The sequence below is a fragment of the Poromitra crassiceps genome (genome assembly GCF_964638095.1).
Source record: "Poromitra crassiceps genome assembly, chromosome: 5".
Lineage (NCBI taxonomy): Eukaryota > Metazoa > Chordata > Actinopteri > Beryciformes > Melamphaidae > Poromitra > Poromitra crassiceps.
Window position 1 is genome coordinate 54,172,642 of NC_139642.1, and position 18,654 is coordinate 54,191,295.

At 45.4% G+C, this 18,654-nt stretch overlaps 2 protein-coding genes across 3 annotated transcripts in view; both read left to right on the top strand.

Moving 5' to 3' along the window:
* Positions 1–3,610, top strand: part of cwf19l2 (CWF19 like cell cycle control factor 2) — a 48,916-nt gene extending 45,306 nt beyond the window's left edge. For both annotated transcript variants that reach the window (XM_083637404.1, XM_083637405.1), the window contains exons 15-19: positions 92–208; positions 341–496; positions 831–911; positions 1,039–1,140; positions 2,894–3,610. In XM_083637404.1, coding sequence (XP_083493530.1) covers positions 92–208; positions 341–496; positions 831–911; positions 1,039–1,140; positions 2,894–3,034 — 597 coding nt within the window. In that variant the 3' untranslated portion in view covers positions 3,035–3,610. The remainder of the gene's footprint in view (positions 1–91; positions 209–340; positions 497–830; positions 912–1,038; positions 1,141–2,893) is intronic.
* Positions 3,611–12,938: 9,328 nt separating this feature from the next.
* gucy1a2 (guanylate cyclase 1, soluble, alpha 2) overlaps positions 12,939–18,654 on the top strand; it is a gene marked incomplete at both ends in the record, with an annotated part of 41,718 nt that continues 36,002 nt past the window's right edge. The window contains one exon of the mRNA XM_083637084.1: positions 12,939–13,253. Coding sequence (XP_083493210.1) covers positions 12,939–13,253 — 315 coding nt within the window. The remainder of the gene's footprint in view (positions 13,254–18,654) is intronic.

Consider the following 18,654-nt stretch of genomic DNA (forward strand, 5'->3'; position numbering starts at 1 on the left):
ATCCCATAATAAACAGTTTATTACTGTGAAACGCACTCACTACTGTAATCACTATCGGACCAGTCACTGTCTCAACTGTGCGTGCGTCTAGGTGTATCTCAGCCTGCCGGTGGGAGTGTCCATGACAGAAGGCCACTGTCTCATCTCTCCTCTCCAACATCACTGCTCTGCCACCGGATTGGACGAGGACGTCTGGTCAGAAATGCAGGTTAGCCAATCAAGTGTCCTGAGTCCCGTCACTCCTGAGTCAAGCCGCTTCAGTTGTAGTCGTTAAACAGCAAGCCTACATGTTCAAGTAAGAATGATTGAGTTGAGTTGAGTTGAGTTTGGCTGTCTGCAGCTGTTCCGGCGGGCCTTGGTGCGGATGTTTGAGTCCCAGGAGCAGGACTGTGTGTTCATGGAGACCCACATGAACCCACGCAGAAGACAGCACATGGTGCTGGAGTGTATCCCACTGCCTCGAGAACTGGGAGACATGGCACCTATATATTTTAAGGTTTGTGTGTGTGTGTCTGTGGTGTGCTGTACTTCTATCTTTCAAACTGAATTAAAGGGGCTATTTTAGGGTGGGTGTTAAGTTGAATGAAGAGTCATTGCGTTGTCCCCACAAGGGCAGTGACCCGAATGTGTCTGTTTCTTCAGAAAGTCCCCACAAGTGTAGTGACACAAACGTGTCTGTGTTTCTTCAGAAAGTCCCCACAAGTGCAGTGACACAAACGTGTCTGTGTTTCTTCAGAAAGTCCCCACAAGTGCAGTAACACAAACATGCCTGTGTTTCTTTAGAAAGTCCCCACAAGTGCAGTAACACAAACATGCCTGTGTTTCTTCAGAAAGCTATCATGGAGTGTGACGAAGAGTGGGCCATGAACAAGAAGATAGTCGACCTCTCTTCAAAAGACGTCCGCCGAGCTGTGCGTTTTGCTTCTTTATTTGTCTTGATTTTATATATAGTATTTGTTTTTTCTTTCTTCTCCTCTTTCTGATAAATATTGAATTGTTGTTCCTCCTGGTATTCATTGTTTGTCTGCTCTCCTTTAGGTGCCTCGAGGTCTCCCCTACTTTGCTGTAGACTTTGGCCTCCAGGGTGGGTTCGCCCATGTCATCGAGAATGAACAGAAGTTCCCCCACTACTTTGGCAAGGTCAGTGTGTGAACTAAGGTTATTGTATCTTGTGCATTGTTTTTCTTTTTTCTATTTTACCTATCAAACACACTTATCTATGTTCTGTTTTCTAAAAGAGAACAATTTGATTAATTGTTTGCATTTATATAGTACCTTTCTAGATATTCAAAGCACTTCACAACGGGGGGTTGGTTGGGTGGTAGCTCAACTCATCCAACACCGATGTGTAGCAGCTATCTGGGTGATTTAAGTTAACAATAACTTTAGAATTGTCAGGTGAGGTCATACAGTGTAATATTGCAATATAACTTTACTGCTCCTCAACGATGACTCACAGTTAGGGCTAAGTGAAAAACAGCGCAAGCTGCTGCTAGGTGGTCTTAACAGCCGCCAACAAACTTTTAGTCCAAAGATGGCTGCTGCCTCACAACCTTAGTAGCAGCAAATCCTCCACTTTGGAGATGTGGCCACATGCAGAAGTGCAATAAACAATAAGCTCCTTGAGTCATGAACAGAGGAACACTGTGTGTTATACTTCTCTCACTTAGCTGGGAGACCCCAGTGGGGGGAGGGGGAGGCTATTGGAGGGATGGGGATAGGGATTTGTGTATGTAAAACTACTCATTTGTATCTTTCTTTTGTACTATTTCAAAAATACATATTTGTTCACAAGGCAATAACTTGACATGTGAATGATTTTCTGATGGCGTAATTGTTCCAATCCTGGCTGTGTCTGAAATGTTTTCAAAGATGTCATAGTAAATTGAGTCTGAGAACGTGGGAAGAATTTGAATGAGGAAAATTGGTTTTATTTGGCAAAATGCATGGATGAGGAATTTGACCTTGCTTAGCTTAACACAGCACAAGACATTTGCACAATAAAGAACTGGAAATGTTGGTGTAGGACAAAATGTTACAGATCCTCACATATATATGGACAGCATACTCCGGGACAACAGACTTGACAAGGCACACTGCAAGTATCCACACATTGAAGGTTGAAGAAGTGTTCCAGTGTTGCAGCATAATTGGTAGCAATTGTTGTATAGTCACAGATATGCAAAGTACAGCTATGTTGACAAATGGCAAAATATACAATATATGTTGTGGAAAAATACATTCAATCATTTTGTTGTTGCTTTTCATCAACCTTGTTGTACTTTGGACATTTGTGCCTATCCCAGTGCTACCAATTATGCCAACACTGCTCCACAGGAACAGTCCCTTGCCTTGAGAGTATACTTTGTAAAACATGTTTTTAAAGCAGCTATCGGCTGCTCAGAAAGTCACCAGATGACGTCTGTATAATGTTGCACTTGTTATGGACGCCGCGGTGTAGCCCGCCATGTTTTAATACTACGTGCTGACTCCGCCCGCCCAGGTCAGTTTCAGCATACGCCGGTAGCAATGACAAGTGGACCCTCGGTCCCTGCTGTCAGCGGAGGGAGGGGGTCTGTGTGTATTGTGTGTACAAAGCACTGTGTTCATTCAGACAGTCAGAGAGAGAGAGGGATGTGTGATCATCAGACCTCTCTGGATTAGACCAGCAAGTAGAGAAAACTGGCATCAGCTGTACCCATTTATTGCCAAATGCTTTGGGATTCTTCCCATGGTCAGAAAAATGTGCCAGATTTGTCGCTAGCCACTTGAAATGAAGTCGCCATCTGACACTGCCAGATGGGCGCAGAATACCGCGCGCGTCTGGCAGAGTCAGGTTAGCACTGGTGTCCGCTCTCCCTCATTTCTTCCTTTTCGCTCGCTATATATACAGGAAGTGGTAGGAGGTATGATGGACTTGGAGCCTCGTCGTTGGAGGAAGCCGATCAGAGAGAACTTTGATGATCAGAGGAAAAAAGTCCTGCAGTTTGCACAGTGGTGGAAACCATACGACTGTACCAAGACGAATGGCTAGCTGGACGGACACACACACACACACACACACACACACACACACACAGACCTTAGTGAAAATGATGGAGATCTTTTACACACAAACCGCTCTATAGATGGCTCAGATTGGAGTTGGGCATACACAAATACATACAGTATACCAGTGGTGCCCAACCAGTCGATCGCGGTCTACTACGCGGTAGATCTCGGGAGGCTGGCTACTTGAAAAGTAGATCTTCGGTCAAAAAGGGTTGGGCACCCCTGCAGTATACTATACTGCAGTGATACTCAACCTGAGGCTCTAGAGCCACATTTGGCTCCTTTATGGGTAGTTGTGGCTCTTTTAAGCCCTACTTAAAAATAAATAAATAAAAACCTAAAAAGAGGGGGGGAGTAAAGGGACTTTTTTGGATTGTGGCTCTTTCAAAGATTTGTTTTTTCCTTTGTCAATGTGGCTCCTGAGTAGGGCAAGGTTGTGTGCCACTGCTATACTGTATACAGGCATACACACACACACCATTTGACATTTGATGTAAAATTACTATTTACAATGAATAAAATGACACTGTTTTTACTTTGTTTGACAATTAAAAATGAAATGAACTGGATGATCATGTTTGGTTTTATTTGTGCAGCACATGATCACGCAGGAAGCGGATCGAGCAGTTTCCCAGAAGCGAGAGGTTGAGAGTTGGTGCGGTACGTGTGTCGTGACCCCCACTGTACGTGGGTCGTGACCCCCCATCTCTAGCTCCTCTTGACCATACTGGCCTTTCCTGCTCTCCAGCCCCACCATCTCATTTCTTACTCTGTGCCATTAATACTGAGGGCTCCCAGGGTCATCACTGCTAAATACACAAGCCAGTGTACACACACACACATACACACACTCTCTCTCTCGCTCTCTCTCCTGAGCAATCAGCCACCCTGCCCCAGCATGTGACCTCATCATTCACTCCCTGATTGGTCAAGATATTTTGCCATTGGCTCTTTCATTAGCTCATCACTTCGGAGACATACCTCAATTCCAGGATTCCGAGACATCGTTAGTGCCCAATTTATTCCATCAAAGAGCACAGAGATTTTGGATTGGCTTTTTATGGCACCATTTTGTACATGGGAGAGGTTGAGTGGGGGAAAGCCATCAAGTCCAGAATCAGAATCAGCCCATAGTCTATCAGTCATTCTCACTTTGTGCTTTTCTATGTCTCTCGCTCTCTCTCTCTCTAACTACTCTCCGGTGCACTCTGTCTCCTCCTCAGTAAATAGAGGCCGTGGATGTGCTCTCCTGGTGGATGATTCATTCTGTTATTATAAAGCTGGAGGAGTCTGGGAGAGACACAGGAATATAACTCCCCCAGGTAGATTGTATAGCCAGTCAATGTGTGTGTGTGTGTGGGGGGGGGTTACCTGTAATTAGAACACGGCCCTCTTGAATACTCGATTCTGATTGGTCAATCAACAATATTCACCGGTCATTATTTCTCGACAACCGACCGCTGCTCTGCCACACCTGGATTAATCAGTTGATAAGAGCTTTTTGTCAGCAAACACTACTAATTAGGCCAACCAGTTGCAGCTGTGGTGTCTTGTGTGCCAATTACGAATGAAACCGCTTTGCCGTTGAAAACGCTATTAAAAAATCTATTTGAATAATTATTTTTGTCAGATTATTGAATGATTTAGTTGTAGGCCGTGTTCTAAGCGGGATAATGTATATTGAGGCGGTGATTACTGGGAAATAATGGCCTTCAGGTGAATCATTAAGCCCTCCGCTGCGCGTCGGGCTCAATCATCACCTGTCGGTCATTATTTCCCCCGTAATCACCGCCTCAATATACATTATCCCTTACATATGCCATTGTCAAATGGTAATGGTAATGATTGGTGCTACGTACACTCTACAGCCCTATTAACTATATCTCAGCACTATTTCATGACTTTTCACTGATTTCTCTTTTATAATCCGTGGGTTCACACCAGAGCGAAGGAAAGCTTCACTAACTTGCACAAATGATTTGCCAAAATTGAAAAATGTAAATTTGAGCGAATGGGCGATGAGGCGAATATCACGTCATTTGCCCCATTCACCTCATTCGCACCACCCGGGGCGAAGCGGCAACTACTCATTTTGTTATTTGTTTGCATTGACTTTGTGTGTAAGCTCATTGCACGAATGTACGAAAATCACCTTGGTGTGAACGCCCAGTGAGATTGTATTGTTGACCCTCTTATTTTCTTGCACACTTTCTTATGAGTTCTGTTCTTACCCGGGCGGCTTCTTTGATTTCTGTTGATATGAGTACTAAGTGAATAAGAGCATCAAAGTGATCTTTTCTGAGGGGAAGAATGGAGGTGAATAGAGTCGGGAGGCTGTCCATCATCACCCGGCTTCAAGGTGAGCCTGACCTCTGACTATTTTCCTGGGAGGATCACGCTATCGCCCCCCCCCAGGTCCCCTCCTCCCTGAACAGGCGCCCCCGACTGACCAGAGGAGGCATTAGTGCAGCGACCAGGACACATTCCCCTAATCCGGTTTCCCACCCGCAGACACGGCCAATTGGGCCTGTCTAGACGCCCGCGACCAAGCCGGAAGTAACACAGGGGCTCGAACCTGTGACCCTCGTGTTGGTAGGCGGGGAGCCGCTGCCCTACGTGGACGCCTCCATGTGTAAAATGTTGATTGTGTCCAAAGTCTCACAAACCACAATCACAATCAATGTATCTTCTCCCGCGCCATCATGTTTCTGTGATATCCAACAATCGGATTACAGTCTGATGAGTCTTGTTTCAGCAACTTGAGCGGGATGGTACAGTGTTAGCCCTCTGGACACATGCCTTGGGACAGTACAGTGTTAGCCCTCTGGACACGTGCCTTGGGACGGTACAGTGTTAGCCCTCTGGACACATGCCTTGGGACAGTACAGTGTTAGCCCTCTGGACACGTGCCTTGGGATGGTACAGTGTTAGCCCTCTGGACACGTGCCTTGGGACGATACAGTGTTAGCCCTCTGGATACTTGCCTTGGGACGGTACAGTGTTATTGATGCTGTGTGAGTGACTGAGGGGCCTATGGTTCATGGCTAATAGAGGGTATGCATGTGATGTCACAGAGGCAGAAGTCACTGTGGGGTCACGCCCACTGAGTCACAGCAAGACTGAGCTTGAATGCAGTAATCAGCCTAGATAACTGACACCTGCTGCTCAGGGAGGAACTTGACACTCATTTTGACACTCATTCCTGATTGAGGGGGCGTGTTCCAGTGGGTGTGCATACCCTCTATAGCAGCAGAGTGGCGTGGAGTGATGTATGGTGATGGCCAATTAGATGGGCAGGGGGGACAATTTATGACCCAGACTGACATTTCTCCGTCCCCCTTGCTGGCTTACACACACACACACAGACACACACACTCTCTCTCTCTCTCTCTCTCTCTCTCTCTCTCTCTCTCTCTCTTGCTCTTTCTCTCTGTCATGAGTTTAATTTGTCATTCCTTATCGAGTGCCAAAGCCATGCCCTCTTCCAGGCTAGGCATATGAACCAAGGGATTTCAACCGCCAATTTATTTCCCATGGCCATTTTGTAAAATGCTTATGAACAATAGTTTACTTGCTCAAACCAAGTGTTTCAGCTATATTTAGAATCAGGAGACGTGATAGAAACATTTCACTCGGACCTCTCACACGTTCACAGTGTCTATTCCTCTCTCCATCAGCTTCTTTCATTTGTTATCTTTCTCCTTCCTCAGGGTTCCCAGTTCCCACAGGTCCTTGAAGGGTTATAGACATGGCATGGGTCATTGAAAGTGCTTGAATTGAATATTATTTTGTGCCAAAATAGAAATTGAAATTAATTTGATAGGCTATATCCTTCTTTTTAATAGACTACCTTCCTCTGTCTGCTGTGTGTATCGATGGTGTGTATCCGGCCATCTGTGCGTCTTTGTTTCATGTGCCACCCGCCTGAAGGACGTGCGACGATCCTGTGCCTGCAGCAGGAGGGAGTGAAGTCGAATGATGCAGAAAGCTAACGTTAAATCTTCAGCTACGCCTGGGACACGTCAAAGTACCACTATGCCGGGTTAGGCCTAGAATCTGAAGGAACTGGGCCTGGAAAGGCCTCAAAAAGTCCTTGAATTTGATGTTTAGAAAGGTGTGGGAACCCTGCTTCCTTCATGTCCTCTTTCTGATATAAACACACACTCTGTAAGAGAGTGCTGATAGAATCTAACTTAAAACAAGCACAGTGTGGACTGTAAATAGTTTTTATTGTGTGTGTGTGTGTGTGTGTGTGTGTGTGTGTGTGTGTGTGTGTGTGTGTGTGTGTGTGTGTGTGTGTACGTTTGGGTGGGCTCAGTGGTGTGGTGTGTGTGTGTGTGTCTGTACTTATCTCTGTGGTGGAAGGCATCTATGACTCAGTAGTGTGTGTGTGTGTGTGTGTGTGTGTGTGTGTGTGTGTGTGTACTTATCTCAGTGGTGGAAGGCACCTGGCTATGACTCAGTTGTGTGTGTGTGTGTGTGTGTGTGTGTGTGTGTGTGTGTGTGTGTGTGTGTGTGTGTGTGTGTGTGTGTGTGTGCTTATCTCTGTGGTGGAAGGCACCTGGCTATGGCTATGACTCAATGTGTGTGTGTGTGTGTGTGTGTGTGTGTGTGTGTGTGTGTGTGTACTTATCTCTGTGGAGGAAGGCACCTGGCTATGACTCAGTGTTGTGTGTGTGTGTGTGTGTGTGTGTGTGTGTGTGTACTTATCTCAGTGGTGGAAGGCACCTGGCTATGACTCAGTGATGTGTGTGTGTGTGTGTGTGTGTGTGTGTGTGTGTGTGTGTGTGTGTGTGTGTGTGTGTGTGTGTGTGTGTGTGTGTGCTTATCTCGGTGGTGGAAGGCACCTGGCTATGACTCAGTGATGTGTGTGTGTGTGTGTGTGTGTGTGTGCTTATCTCGGTGGTGGAAGGCACCTGGCTATGACTCAGTGATGTGTGTGTGTCTTCACGCTGAACCTTGTCTTATCTCTGTGCATTCCATTCCAGAACTACACATCATTCAATTGTGTCTGGTTTCAAGTGGGCGAGAGAGAGAGAGAGAGAGAGAATGAGACTATTTCTGTATGATTCTGTCTATATATGGGTTTGTCCCAGTTTTGCACGCATTTATCTGAAGTGTGTGCGTGTGTGTGTGTGTGTGTGTGTGCGTGTGCGTGTGCGTGTCTTTGTGTGCGCGAGTGTTTTCTCTTCTGGAGATCCCCAGCCTTTTAGACTCCTTGTAAATAGTGAAATCTGTAAAACATCCCAGTCATTTCCTCTCTTAACATTCCCTTCTCATTTGCTTACGTTTTTATAGTCTATTTATTGCAAGACTGTAAAATTTATTGCATGGGTGGTATTTTAAAAAGTATTTTAAGTTGATAATTCAACACACGTAAAATAAACAGGTGCTGCTTCGGAACATGGTTCAAAATGGGTCTGATTTACTTTGATCTTTTCATGGATAATTGAATACTTTGATTTTATTTAAAACCATGACAAATCAATATTTTTAAGAGGTCAAAGCTGTTTGACTGTATGTGTGTGTGTGTGTGTGTGTGTGTGTGTGTGTGTGTGTGTGTGTGTGTGTGTGTGTGTGTGTGTGTGTGTGTGTGTGTGTGTGTGTGTGTGTGTGTGTGTGTGTGTGTGTGTGTGTGAGAGAGAGAGAGAGAAAAACTATTCACCTTATCATTGTAGTAGTATAGCCTAAAGTTATACAGTATTATGTGCAATGATGAAGCCTTATACTATTTGGGCTATACCACCCAGCCCTGAGTATATAGAATCGATCACCCCCACAAACCATTCAATTCTATTACAAATTTAGATTACCACTCATTTCTTGCTTTGGCTAAACCCATAACCTACTGTACTCTAGGCTATAAGTAAGCCGTAGCCCTGTCATTTTCCAGCACACTAGTTTGAGACAACAGGCCTAGGCTAGCTACTACATTTGTGTTACCTTTACACTAAACACAACACATAGCATGTTGAGTTAGCTAGCCTACGCCTATGTTATATGTTAGAAAGATAGGCCTAACACAAATGTCTGTTGTCCCAAACATTCTGCTAGGTTGAAAATGACACAAGCTCATTAGCGATCAGCAGCTAAAAAGCAATTTTATTTTCCCTCTTGATAGCTGCACTGTAGTGTCATTCACAGGTCTCTACTGACTGTTTTTAGCCTTTGGTCGTCCCATTAACACAGACATCTCAGGCATCGCAGGCAACCAACAGCAACAGGTTATTGTTGATCAATTAGGCTAAAACCCCACACTCCAATCAAACATGTTATTGTAATCCAATAACGGGCTCAATAAGCCAAGTTCATGGCAATGTGCCAAACACATTCAACATCATGACACAATGAGAACCATTAGACAGATGACAAGGAGAACTATGACTCCATAGACCGATGACAAGGAGAACTATGACTCCATAGACAGATGACAAGGAGAACTATGACTCCATAGACAGATGACAAGGAGAACTATGACTCCATAGACCGATGACAAGGAGAACTATGACTCCATAGACCGATGACAAGGAGAACTATGACTCCATAGACCGATGACAAGGAGAACTATGACTCCATAGACAGATGACAAGGAGAACTATGACTCCATAGCAGTTAACGGAGCTGCAGGCTGCCTCCTGATGTGGGTCAGTCAGACAGAACAGGAAGATGCTCGTCACGCTCTGACCTTGACATTGATTACTGAGCATGTCTGTTCATTAAGGGCCCTGGGGGACAGGGAGGGACAAGTAGATAGACACGCACTCAGACAGTGTCCACACACACACACACACACACACACACACACACACACATTGTGATCTCCTGGAGGTGCCTACTAATTCATTTGACTTTCTGGAGCAGCATGACCCTAATCGACTGCAGAGAATTTTGCTCCATCTGCCTCACACGCACCCATACACACACACACACACACACACACACACACACAGACGCACACACACACACACATACACACACACACACACACACACACGCACCCATACACACACACACACACACACACACACACACACACACACACACACACACACACACAGGGCCACTGCTGGCCATTTGGGTGCCCTAAGCGTAATTGTTTTGTGGTGCCCCCCCCCCCCCCCCGCAAAACTTTCAATAACTGTCAAACGAAAGACTGCAAAATCATTAATTATGAACGATACTAGTGTATCTCACCTTACATTACATGTGGCAAACAAACAATTGTTAGAATTACTGTACATGTCAGCAAACAAGCGATTGTTAAACTGTACATGCAAGCAGGGGCGGACTGGGATCATAATTCAGGCCAGGTTTTAGATACCAAGCAGGCCAGGCCAATACGGGCTGACGTGTGTGCCGGCGTCCGAAGGGCGGCGGCGAATTTTTTGGGCTGTTTGAAGCCCAATTTGGGCCATTTGAAGCCAGATTTGGGCTGTTTGAAGCCAGATTTGGGCCGTTTGAAGCCCGATTTGGGCCGTTTGAAGCCAGATTTGGGCCAGTTGAAGCCAGATTTGGGCTGGTTGAAGCCAGATTTGGGCCGTTTGAAGCCCAATTTGGGCCGACTCCAATTTTACAATGAGATGCACCCACTTTAACGCTGAATAAAGTAATAAAACCACTAGTAAACCAGTAGGCAGCGCCTGGCCTGCTGTTCAGTGAGTGGCCTGACTGATTTTTTTTTTTTTTTTTGGTGCCCTCAGTCACATGATGCCCTACGCAGTCTGCGTACTCTGCGTAATGGGGTGCGGCGGGCCTGCACACACACACACACACAAAGGCTGCACCCAGGGTCCAAAACGAACTTTTTTTGTCCACCGGTCAAAATGGCTAGTAAAATTTGAATTTGACCATGCCACTCAATAGATTACCATTATGTTTTGGCTGGTGAGTGAAGCAAATACACTTGCATATTTCACCAGCATTTGGCTGGTGGCTGCTTCTAATTTTGGATCCTGCCTGCACCTAACCACTTCTGACACACCTTCTCTAACACACACCCACACACACACACACACACACACACAGACACACACACACAAACAGACACACACACACACACACACACACACACACACACACACACACAATAGTCTCCGTTTCTCGTTCCTTATCTGCTCGCTTGCCCTCAGTCTAATGGCTCTGCCGTCCATCAGTAATAATGCAGGCATTTAATAGAGTGGACAGCACAATGGAATAAATAATGTTCCAGAGAAGATAAGCTCATAGCTGAGGGGAAGCATGGAGCTGGCAGCCAGCCACCCACTGGGCGCAGACAGGCCAACAGCTAACTGCACTACCGAATTAGAATGGAAAGAAAGGGCACCTCTTGGTAGGCTATAGACTATCATGATAATCTACAGTAGCCTATATATGGAGCAGTCCTCTGTATGATTAGATTGATTAGATTGGATCGGGCACCTCTGGGTGCATCATGGTAACTATGACAAGGGGTCTTCAGAGCACTTAAAGAGCCCCTAAAGTCAGAAATATATGTTTCTTCTTGTTCCTTTAGTTGGATGTTTGAGCTTCACTGTGCAGACTCAGAGACTAGAAGGCTGTTTTCACCATCGTCTGCTGAAAGTGCAAAGTTTGTCTTTGCTCACTGAAAAGGCCATTTCCTACAAGCATGATTGTGACATCTTTGTGTGTGTGTGTGTGTGTGTGTGTGTGTGTGTGTGTGTGTGTGTGTGTGTGTGTGCGTGCGTGTGCGTGCGTGTGTCTCGTGTGTGTGTGATGTCACAATTTATGACATCACTGATTATATCATCACTGTGTGATGTGTGTGTGTGTGTGTGTGTGTGTGTGTGTGTGTGTTGTGTGTGTGTGTGTGTGTGTGTGTGTGTGTCTGTGTTTTCTCTCCCCCTTGTGTGTGTGTGAACCCCTCTCTCTGATTGGCCGTGGCTTGTCCAAGTAGCCTAGAAAGCTGCGCAGAGAGTTGACGGGCGGCGCGCAGCATAGCGCGCAGCTCTTCAGCGCACACGAAACATAACCGGCGGCGCCGCGCGTCCTGCACTCCTGCTGCTGCCGCGCTCTCCTCTCTCGGTCTGCGCTCATTGCGCTGCCGACTAGCACCTGACTTCAGCCGCAGCACCATCTGTTTTTGACCACTCAGCGGGAGGACGAGAGGAGAAGAGAGGAAAGCAAGCATGAAGGAATGGATGATGGTGGAATGATGAGGAGATGAGAGGCCGCAGCAGAGGAGGAGAGCAGCACGGGCTGCATGCGGGACTTTGAAGATTTCTCTCCGGCAACGTGGAGAGGAGAGGAGACGCCACATCCAGAAAATGTAAAGAAAAAAAATATCTATGGGCTATAAGTGGAATAATTTGCTAGGGTTACCTACCTTTGTACATTTTCTGTTAGAAATTGTTCGTTTGGCTTCCCAGGGAGCTCGTGCATTTTGTTATTTTTTGGGGGAGATATAGGACAGTTTTTAGGAGGCTGGCTAATTTGTAGAATACGTTACCACCTTTGCATAATGTTTGCGTGCCGTTAGTGCTCTCTCTCCCGTTGCCTGTAGTCTCTCTCTCTCAGTCTCCCATCTCTCTCACACACACACACACACACGCACGCACGCACGCACGCACACACACACACACACACACACACACACACACACACACACACACACACACACACACACACACACACACACACACACACACACACACACACACACACCTTGGATTCTCTCTCCCGTCTGTGACTCTCTCTCTCTCTCTCTCTCTCTCTCTCTCTCTCTCTCTCTCTCTCTCTCTCTCTCTCTCTCGTCCAAGCCTCTCTCACCCTCGGGCCCCGCACTATCTGATGACTCCCCGACATAGACGTGGGACTGAACCGGCTTTAGCATCATCATCACCCTCCCTCCCCTCCTCAGCAGTGGCATCATGTCCTCGTCGTCGCGTAAGATCTCCTCGGAGTCGTTCAGCAGCTCGGTGGGCTCGGACTGCGGGCTGGAGAGCCCCGGGCCCGGGCCAGAGGAGCCGCTGCCCGGCCAGGAGGAGAGCCGCGGCTGCCCCTTCTCCTTCTCCTCCTCCTCCTCCGTCCCCGCCTCCTCCCACGGCAGAGCGGGCCTCTGGAACGGCCGCAGCCCCGCAGCGTGCCCGCTGGCCGAGGACCAGGGACCCAAGAAGGCGAACAGGAGGAGACGGGTGAACCTCGACTCGCTGGGGGAGAGCTTGAGGAGGCTGACCTCACCCACGGTACGGTCTGTCTGACGATACCCGATTAAAATACACAATATTCCTATAGGGACTTTTAAGTCTGTCATTTTTAAGTTACCTTATACAGGCCTATTATCTCCACTATCATAGGGGACTTCAGCTGTGCCTATGTATTAGGGCTGTGCCGATTCACTTATCTCCCGATTCGATACTATCACGATACTTTGGTGCCGATTCGATATATATTGCGATTCACGATTATTGCGATTCTACGATTATTGCGATTCGATATTACGATTTATTGCGATTTTTGTTTATTTTTTTCTTTTATTTTTTCAGTTTGTTTGCTTTTTTACACTAGATTAGAACATGGGAAAAGTTGAATCATACACTAGAGACTGTATATTATATATCATGAGTAGGGCTGGGCGATATAGTTAAAAACAGGGGCGGACTGGGATCATAATTCAGGCCGGGCATTAGATACCAAGCAGGCCAGGCCGATATGGGCCAACGCGCGTGAAATTTGGGCCGTTTGAAGCCAGATTTGGGCCGTTTGAAGTCCAATTTTACAATGAGATGCACCCACTTTAACCCTGAAGTGTAATTATTACTTCAGACTAACTAATAAAGTAATAAAACCACTAGTAAACCAGTAGGCGGCGCCTAGCCTGCTGTTCAGTGAGTGGCCTGACTGCAAGCACCAAAAAAAATTTTTTTTTTTTTTTTTTTAATTTGCGATTATCGATTCTGGAATAAAAGATCGATCCAAAAAATCGTGACATTAAAAATCGCGATACTTAGGTGAATCGATTTTTTCTCCCACCCCTACTATGTATGATCTATTCCAGTGATTCTCAACCTTTTTCCACATCAATGACACCCAATTTAATGGCATATTAGAGATTTTTTTTATATAATGTAAAAACTATTGAGACATTTTTAATTGTCAGATATGATTTAGTCCAGAATTCCATGACTATCAGTATAGGTAGAAATAGGCTACAGGAAATATGATCAAAACAGTCATTCTTATATATCGCATTACATTTTTATCAATTGAATGATGGTGAAGTTTGAAGAAACAATTTGCTGGGGGGACCCCTGAAGGACCCCTGGTGGTTGCAGGACTCCACGTTGAGAACCACTGATCTACATTGGATCTTTTTCAGTCTCCTATACTATCACTATAATAGCCCCATAAGATAGCTATTATAGCATAGGGTATAGTTTTACTGCAATATCCAAAAATGTACAATACGATTAGAGTTATTTTCGTGAAGGTTATTAGCTTGTGCTGCAGTTTGTTTTTCAATCTCTTTTCATCCTTCACCTCTGATGGCCTGATCTGGCAGATTATGTAATAAATATGCTGTTGTTGGGGGGAGGGGGAGATGCCTATGCTCTGTTTGTGTATGTAGCTCATATGTAGGCCTAAGGATGTGAGTCTGTTTGTGTGTCTGTGTGTGTCTCGGTTCTATCTGGGTCTCCGTTCTATTACAGGCTATAATGTAATAAAGCAGCTATAGAACAGAGCACAATTGTGATCGATGGCGTGTGTTTCGGGCATTTGGCCATTTGCCATACCATGGGCCCCAGTGATGGTACATCAGCTTGTTTCTCCGTCGCATCTCCTCTGTTGTGGCGCCTGTTGTGCAGTCTGTTGGAAATTAAATAGAGACAGACAGACACAGCTATACCAGGTGCGGACAAAACAAGAGAAACACCCGAAAAAGGACTTTAAATTTGAACGAACTAAATCAACTTTAAATTTGAAGTCATCTAAATCATAATTACAAAGATAACTACACAAAGATGAGTTTTTATATAAGAAGCAGCTAACCGACTTCCAAAGAGGGCAAAAGCCTAGTCTATTCCTGAATTGCAGGTGCAAAATGTCACCTCCTGTGGCCAGAGAAGATCCCCCCCCCCTCCTCCATATGCATAGCAGAACTTCATTTGTCCAAATATGGTGAATCTGCAGCTTCATTATTAGGTGGGATAGGATGTGCCTAAGATGTATAAGATGGGTGTACTTTTAATCATGTTCACAGTTCACCTACAGGGATAGACGGAATTAAACTACAGCCTAAAAAAAGCATTAGTTCGGTAACATTAATATTCAGGGGAGACAATTAGCCTATATTTGATTTGAAGGGGGCTGTAAAGGGGACCTGGATAATGTGGGCGCTGGCCCAAAAAGGTTTAGAACCACACTGCCTTACATCAGAAGACTTTGAGCAATTGGAATTATGTTCGGGACATATTTTCACATGAATTTGATTTTAAATGGAAGTGAATTAATTTCCTCTGCAACATTTTCTGCTGTGTTTTCTCTGCATTTGAGGAAAATTTGAAGGCACACCTGAGCTTAACCCCATAGCCCAGAGTCCCTGACCATCATGTTGTCTTACCGTCAATTTTAAATTCTGTGGTGTGTGCACAAGTGTATAACCCTTACTGGGCAAGGCAGGTGAGAGTTAACCTTAGCCCTCAGCTGCAGCTTACCTGTACATTGGTCCTGACTTTCCTTTATAGACCTGCTAAACAAATAGGACACAGGCTACTTAACCCTCTATTGCATGGTGTTGCCATATGACAACAATTTGTCTCAAGTTAACACCCCAACCGTAGAAAAGGGTGAAGGCTTGTTATGAATCAGTAGGGCACACTCTACATGTCGGCATTACACCGTATATATATACCGTATATATATATATATATATATATATATAAGCCGAATAGAAGAGTGGCGCCTGGTAATCCATTTTATGGTGTAGCTTTGTGGATACTTAAGAAACTTTTAATTAATTAATGTTTTTCATAGAGCTCGGACGCTGCCTACTGCGTGTATCTGCCGCACGTCTGCCTGCAAGGCATATATCAACTTAACAACAGTGGATGGAAAGTGCATCATTTCGCATTTTCTTTTGCAGATTTTCTGAAAATTCGATCGCAAATTTGCGATACATGGAAACCCAACTACTGTATTCTTATTTCTCTTTCTCACCTCACACACACTCATATTTTTTGCTTTCTTTCTCTCTTTCAAACACACACACACACACACACACACACACACACACACACACAGAGTGGCTGTTATTGACTGCAGTGGACCGTGACAGAGAGAACAGAGCATGCTCTCACTGGTCATCTTCACACTGACCACACTGACCCAGAAGCAACAACACACACACGCATGCACGCACGCACTCACACACACACACACACACACACACACACACACACACGCGCGCGCGCGCGCGCACACACACACAAAGCTACACACATTCACACGTGTGTAAACATTCATTGTTTGTCTCCTCTTTCTCTCTCATGTATACACATGGGAGGCAGCCATTAGCTGCTCAAAGAGCCCAGAGTGCAGGCCACAAATATGAAGGGTGGTGTGTGTGTGTGTGTGTGTGTGTGTGTGTGTGTGTGTGTGTGTGTGTGTGTGTGTGTGCGTGTGCGTGTGCGTGAGTGTGAGTGAGAGTGAGATCATGTGTGTTTTGTTTTACTTCAAGTACCGATTGCACATCTAACTTAAAGCATCATCTATAAACATTGTCTATTTACTTCTTGATAGTGAGTGATGTGTCTAGCCATGCAAGCCAGAAGAGACCAGAACAGACCTTAATACAAGTTGAAACATGTGCTCACCCCTTCCATGACAACGCTTTTATTCTGGAGATCTACTTTGTATTTTGGTCTCAATTCAAAGCCATCAGCATGCTGTGTGCGTTCACATGCTGGCTGATTTAGGCCTATGCCTCGCAGTAGCGGCTGCAGATCATTTTGGCTAGGGGGCGCTACGGGGGAACGTAATTATCTACAGCAGGTGCTAACCTGTGTGTGTGTGTGTGTGTGTGTGTGTCATTAATGTGTCATGGGATATTGACATGTAAACGTGTCATCGACTGCAACAATGCAGACTAATGATGATGTATAATCACTGTGTGTATGTGTACGTTTGTGTGTGTGTGTGTGTGTGTGTGTGTGTGTGTGTGTGTGTGTGTGTGTGTGTGTGTGTGTGTGTTCATGTGTGTGCGTGTGCATGTGCCTATGACTTTGTTTGCCTGGCTGTTGCCCGATGTGAAACCTGATAACAGTTTGTGCCAGTGTGTTTAGTGTTTCATGCATGCATGCGTGTGTGTGTGTGTGTGTGTGTGTGTGTGTGTGTGTGTGTGTAGGTGTACTGTACGTGTGTGTCTGTGTGTGCAATCGTACATCTATCATGTTTATGCTCTGTAGTGAATGAGTAGCTGAATCAAGGACAGAGTAAGAGGAGAATGTCATGAGAAAACATGTTCTCTGTTTCCTACAGGCACACACACATGGACTGTATATATAATCACACACACATACACGCGCGCGCGCACACACAAACACGCACACACACACACACACACACACACACACACACACACGCACGCACACACACACACACACACACACACACACACACGCACACACACACACACACACACACACACACACAACATGAATTAGCAACAATTGGTTGCTAATTCATGTTGTAAAGTGTCGCTCTCTTTTGCTACTGTAAATGTTGAAATATTTTTGTATGAGCAGCTGTTGTTTCAAATGGCTCTTAAAGGGATAGTTTGTATCTTTTGATGTGGGGTTGTTTGTTGTTTGAGGTACTTGCATACAGTCAGTCTACTACATGCAGTCCCAGTTTGGAGAAATGGAGACCGGCTGTATCAGGCAAGTAGAGCTGTCTGCTGAGTATGAATGGGGTCATGAGCAAAAACATTAAAAAAAAATACATCAGAAAAAAATACATAAAAGCTTCCATACTGCTCACCTGGCATAATCCAAGTCTCCACAAGCCCTGAGATGCTAAGTTGCCTTGAAAAGACAACATTTACACACTGTTTTTAGCTGAAATCTGCAATGGAGCCAGGTGGTTGAGGTATGAGAAGAAGAAGAATTGAGGTTCCAGCTGCACATGGCTATAGATCTGCTAAACACAGGGGCCCCTATCGTTGCATCGGCGCAGTTTCTAGGCCGAGCGGCAGGCGCAGATCAAAGCAGTGGGCGTGGAAAGGCGCACTTGATATCGTTGTGTTGGCGCTAGATGCAGCCCAAAGCATTACAACCACGCCTTTTAGGCGTAAAATTATGCACCGTCATGCTCATTGGATAAGTGCAATAAACGAATCGCACGCTTGCCTTTTTAGCTCCAATTCCAGTGATCCCGCAAAACCAGACGAAAGCCAAACGCTCTGCCCCCCCCCCCCCCCCCCTCCCTTCATCCAGCCTGTCTGTCTGCATTATAGGCTATTATTCCATATTATTATGCTTCTCAAACCAATCTAACTGCAGTTTCAATACTGCAAGCATGTAAATACGCTACACTATAGCAAGATCAAAGTGAAAATAATGTTCTATGCATCAGCTAGAAAAATATAGC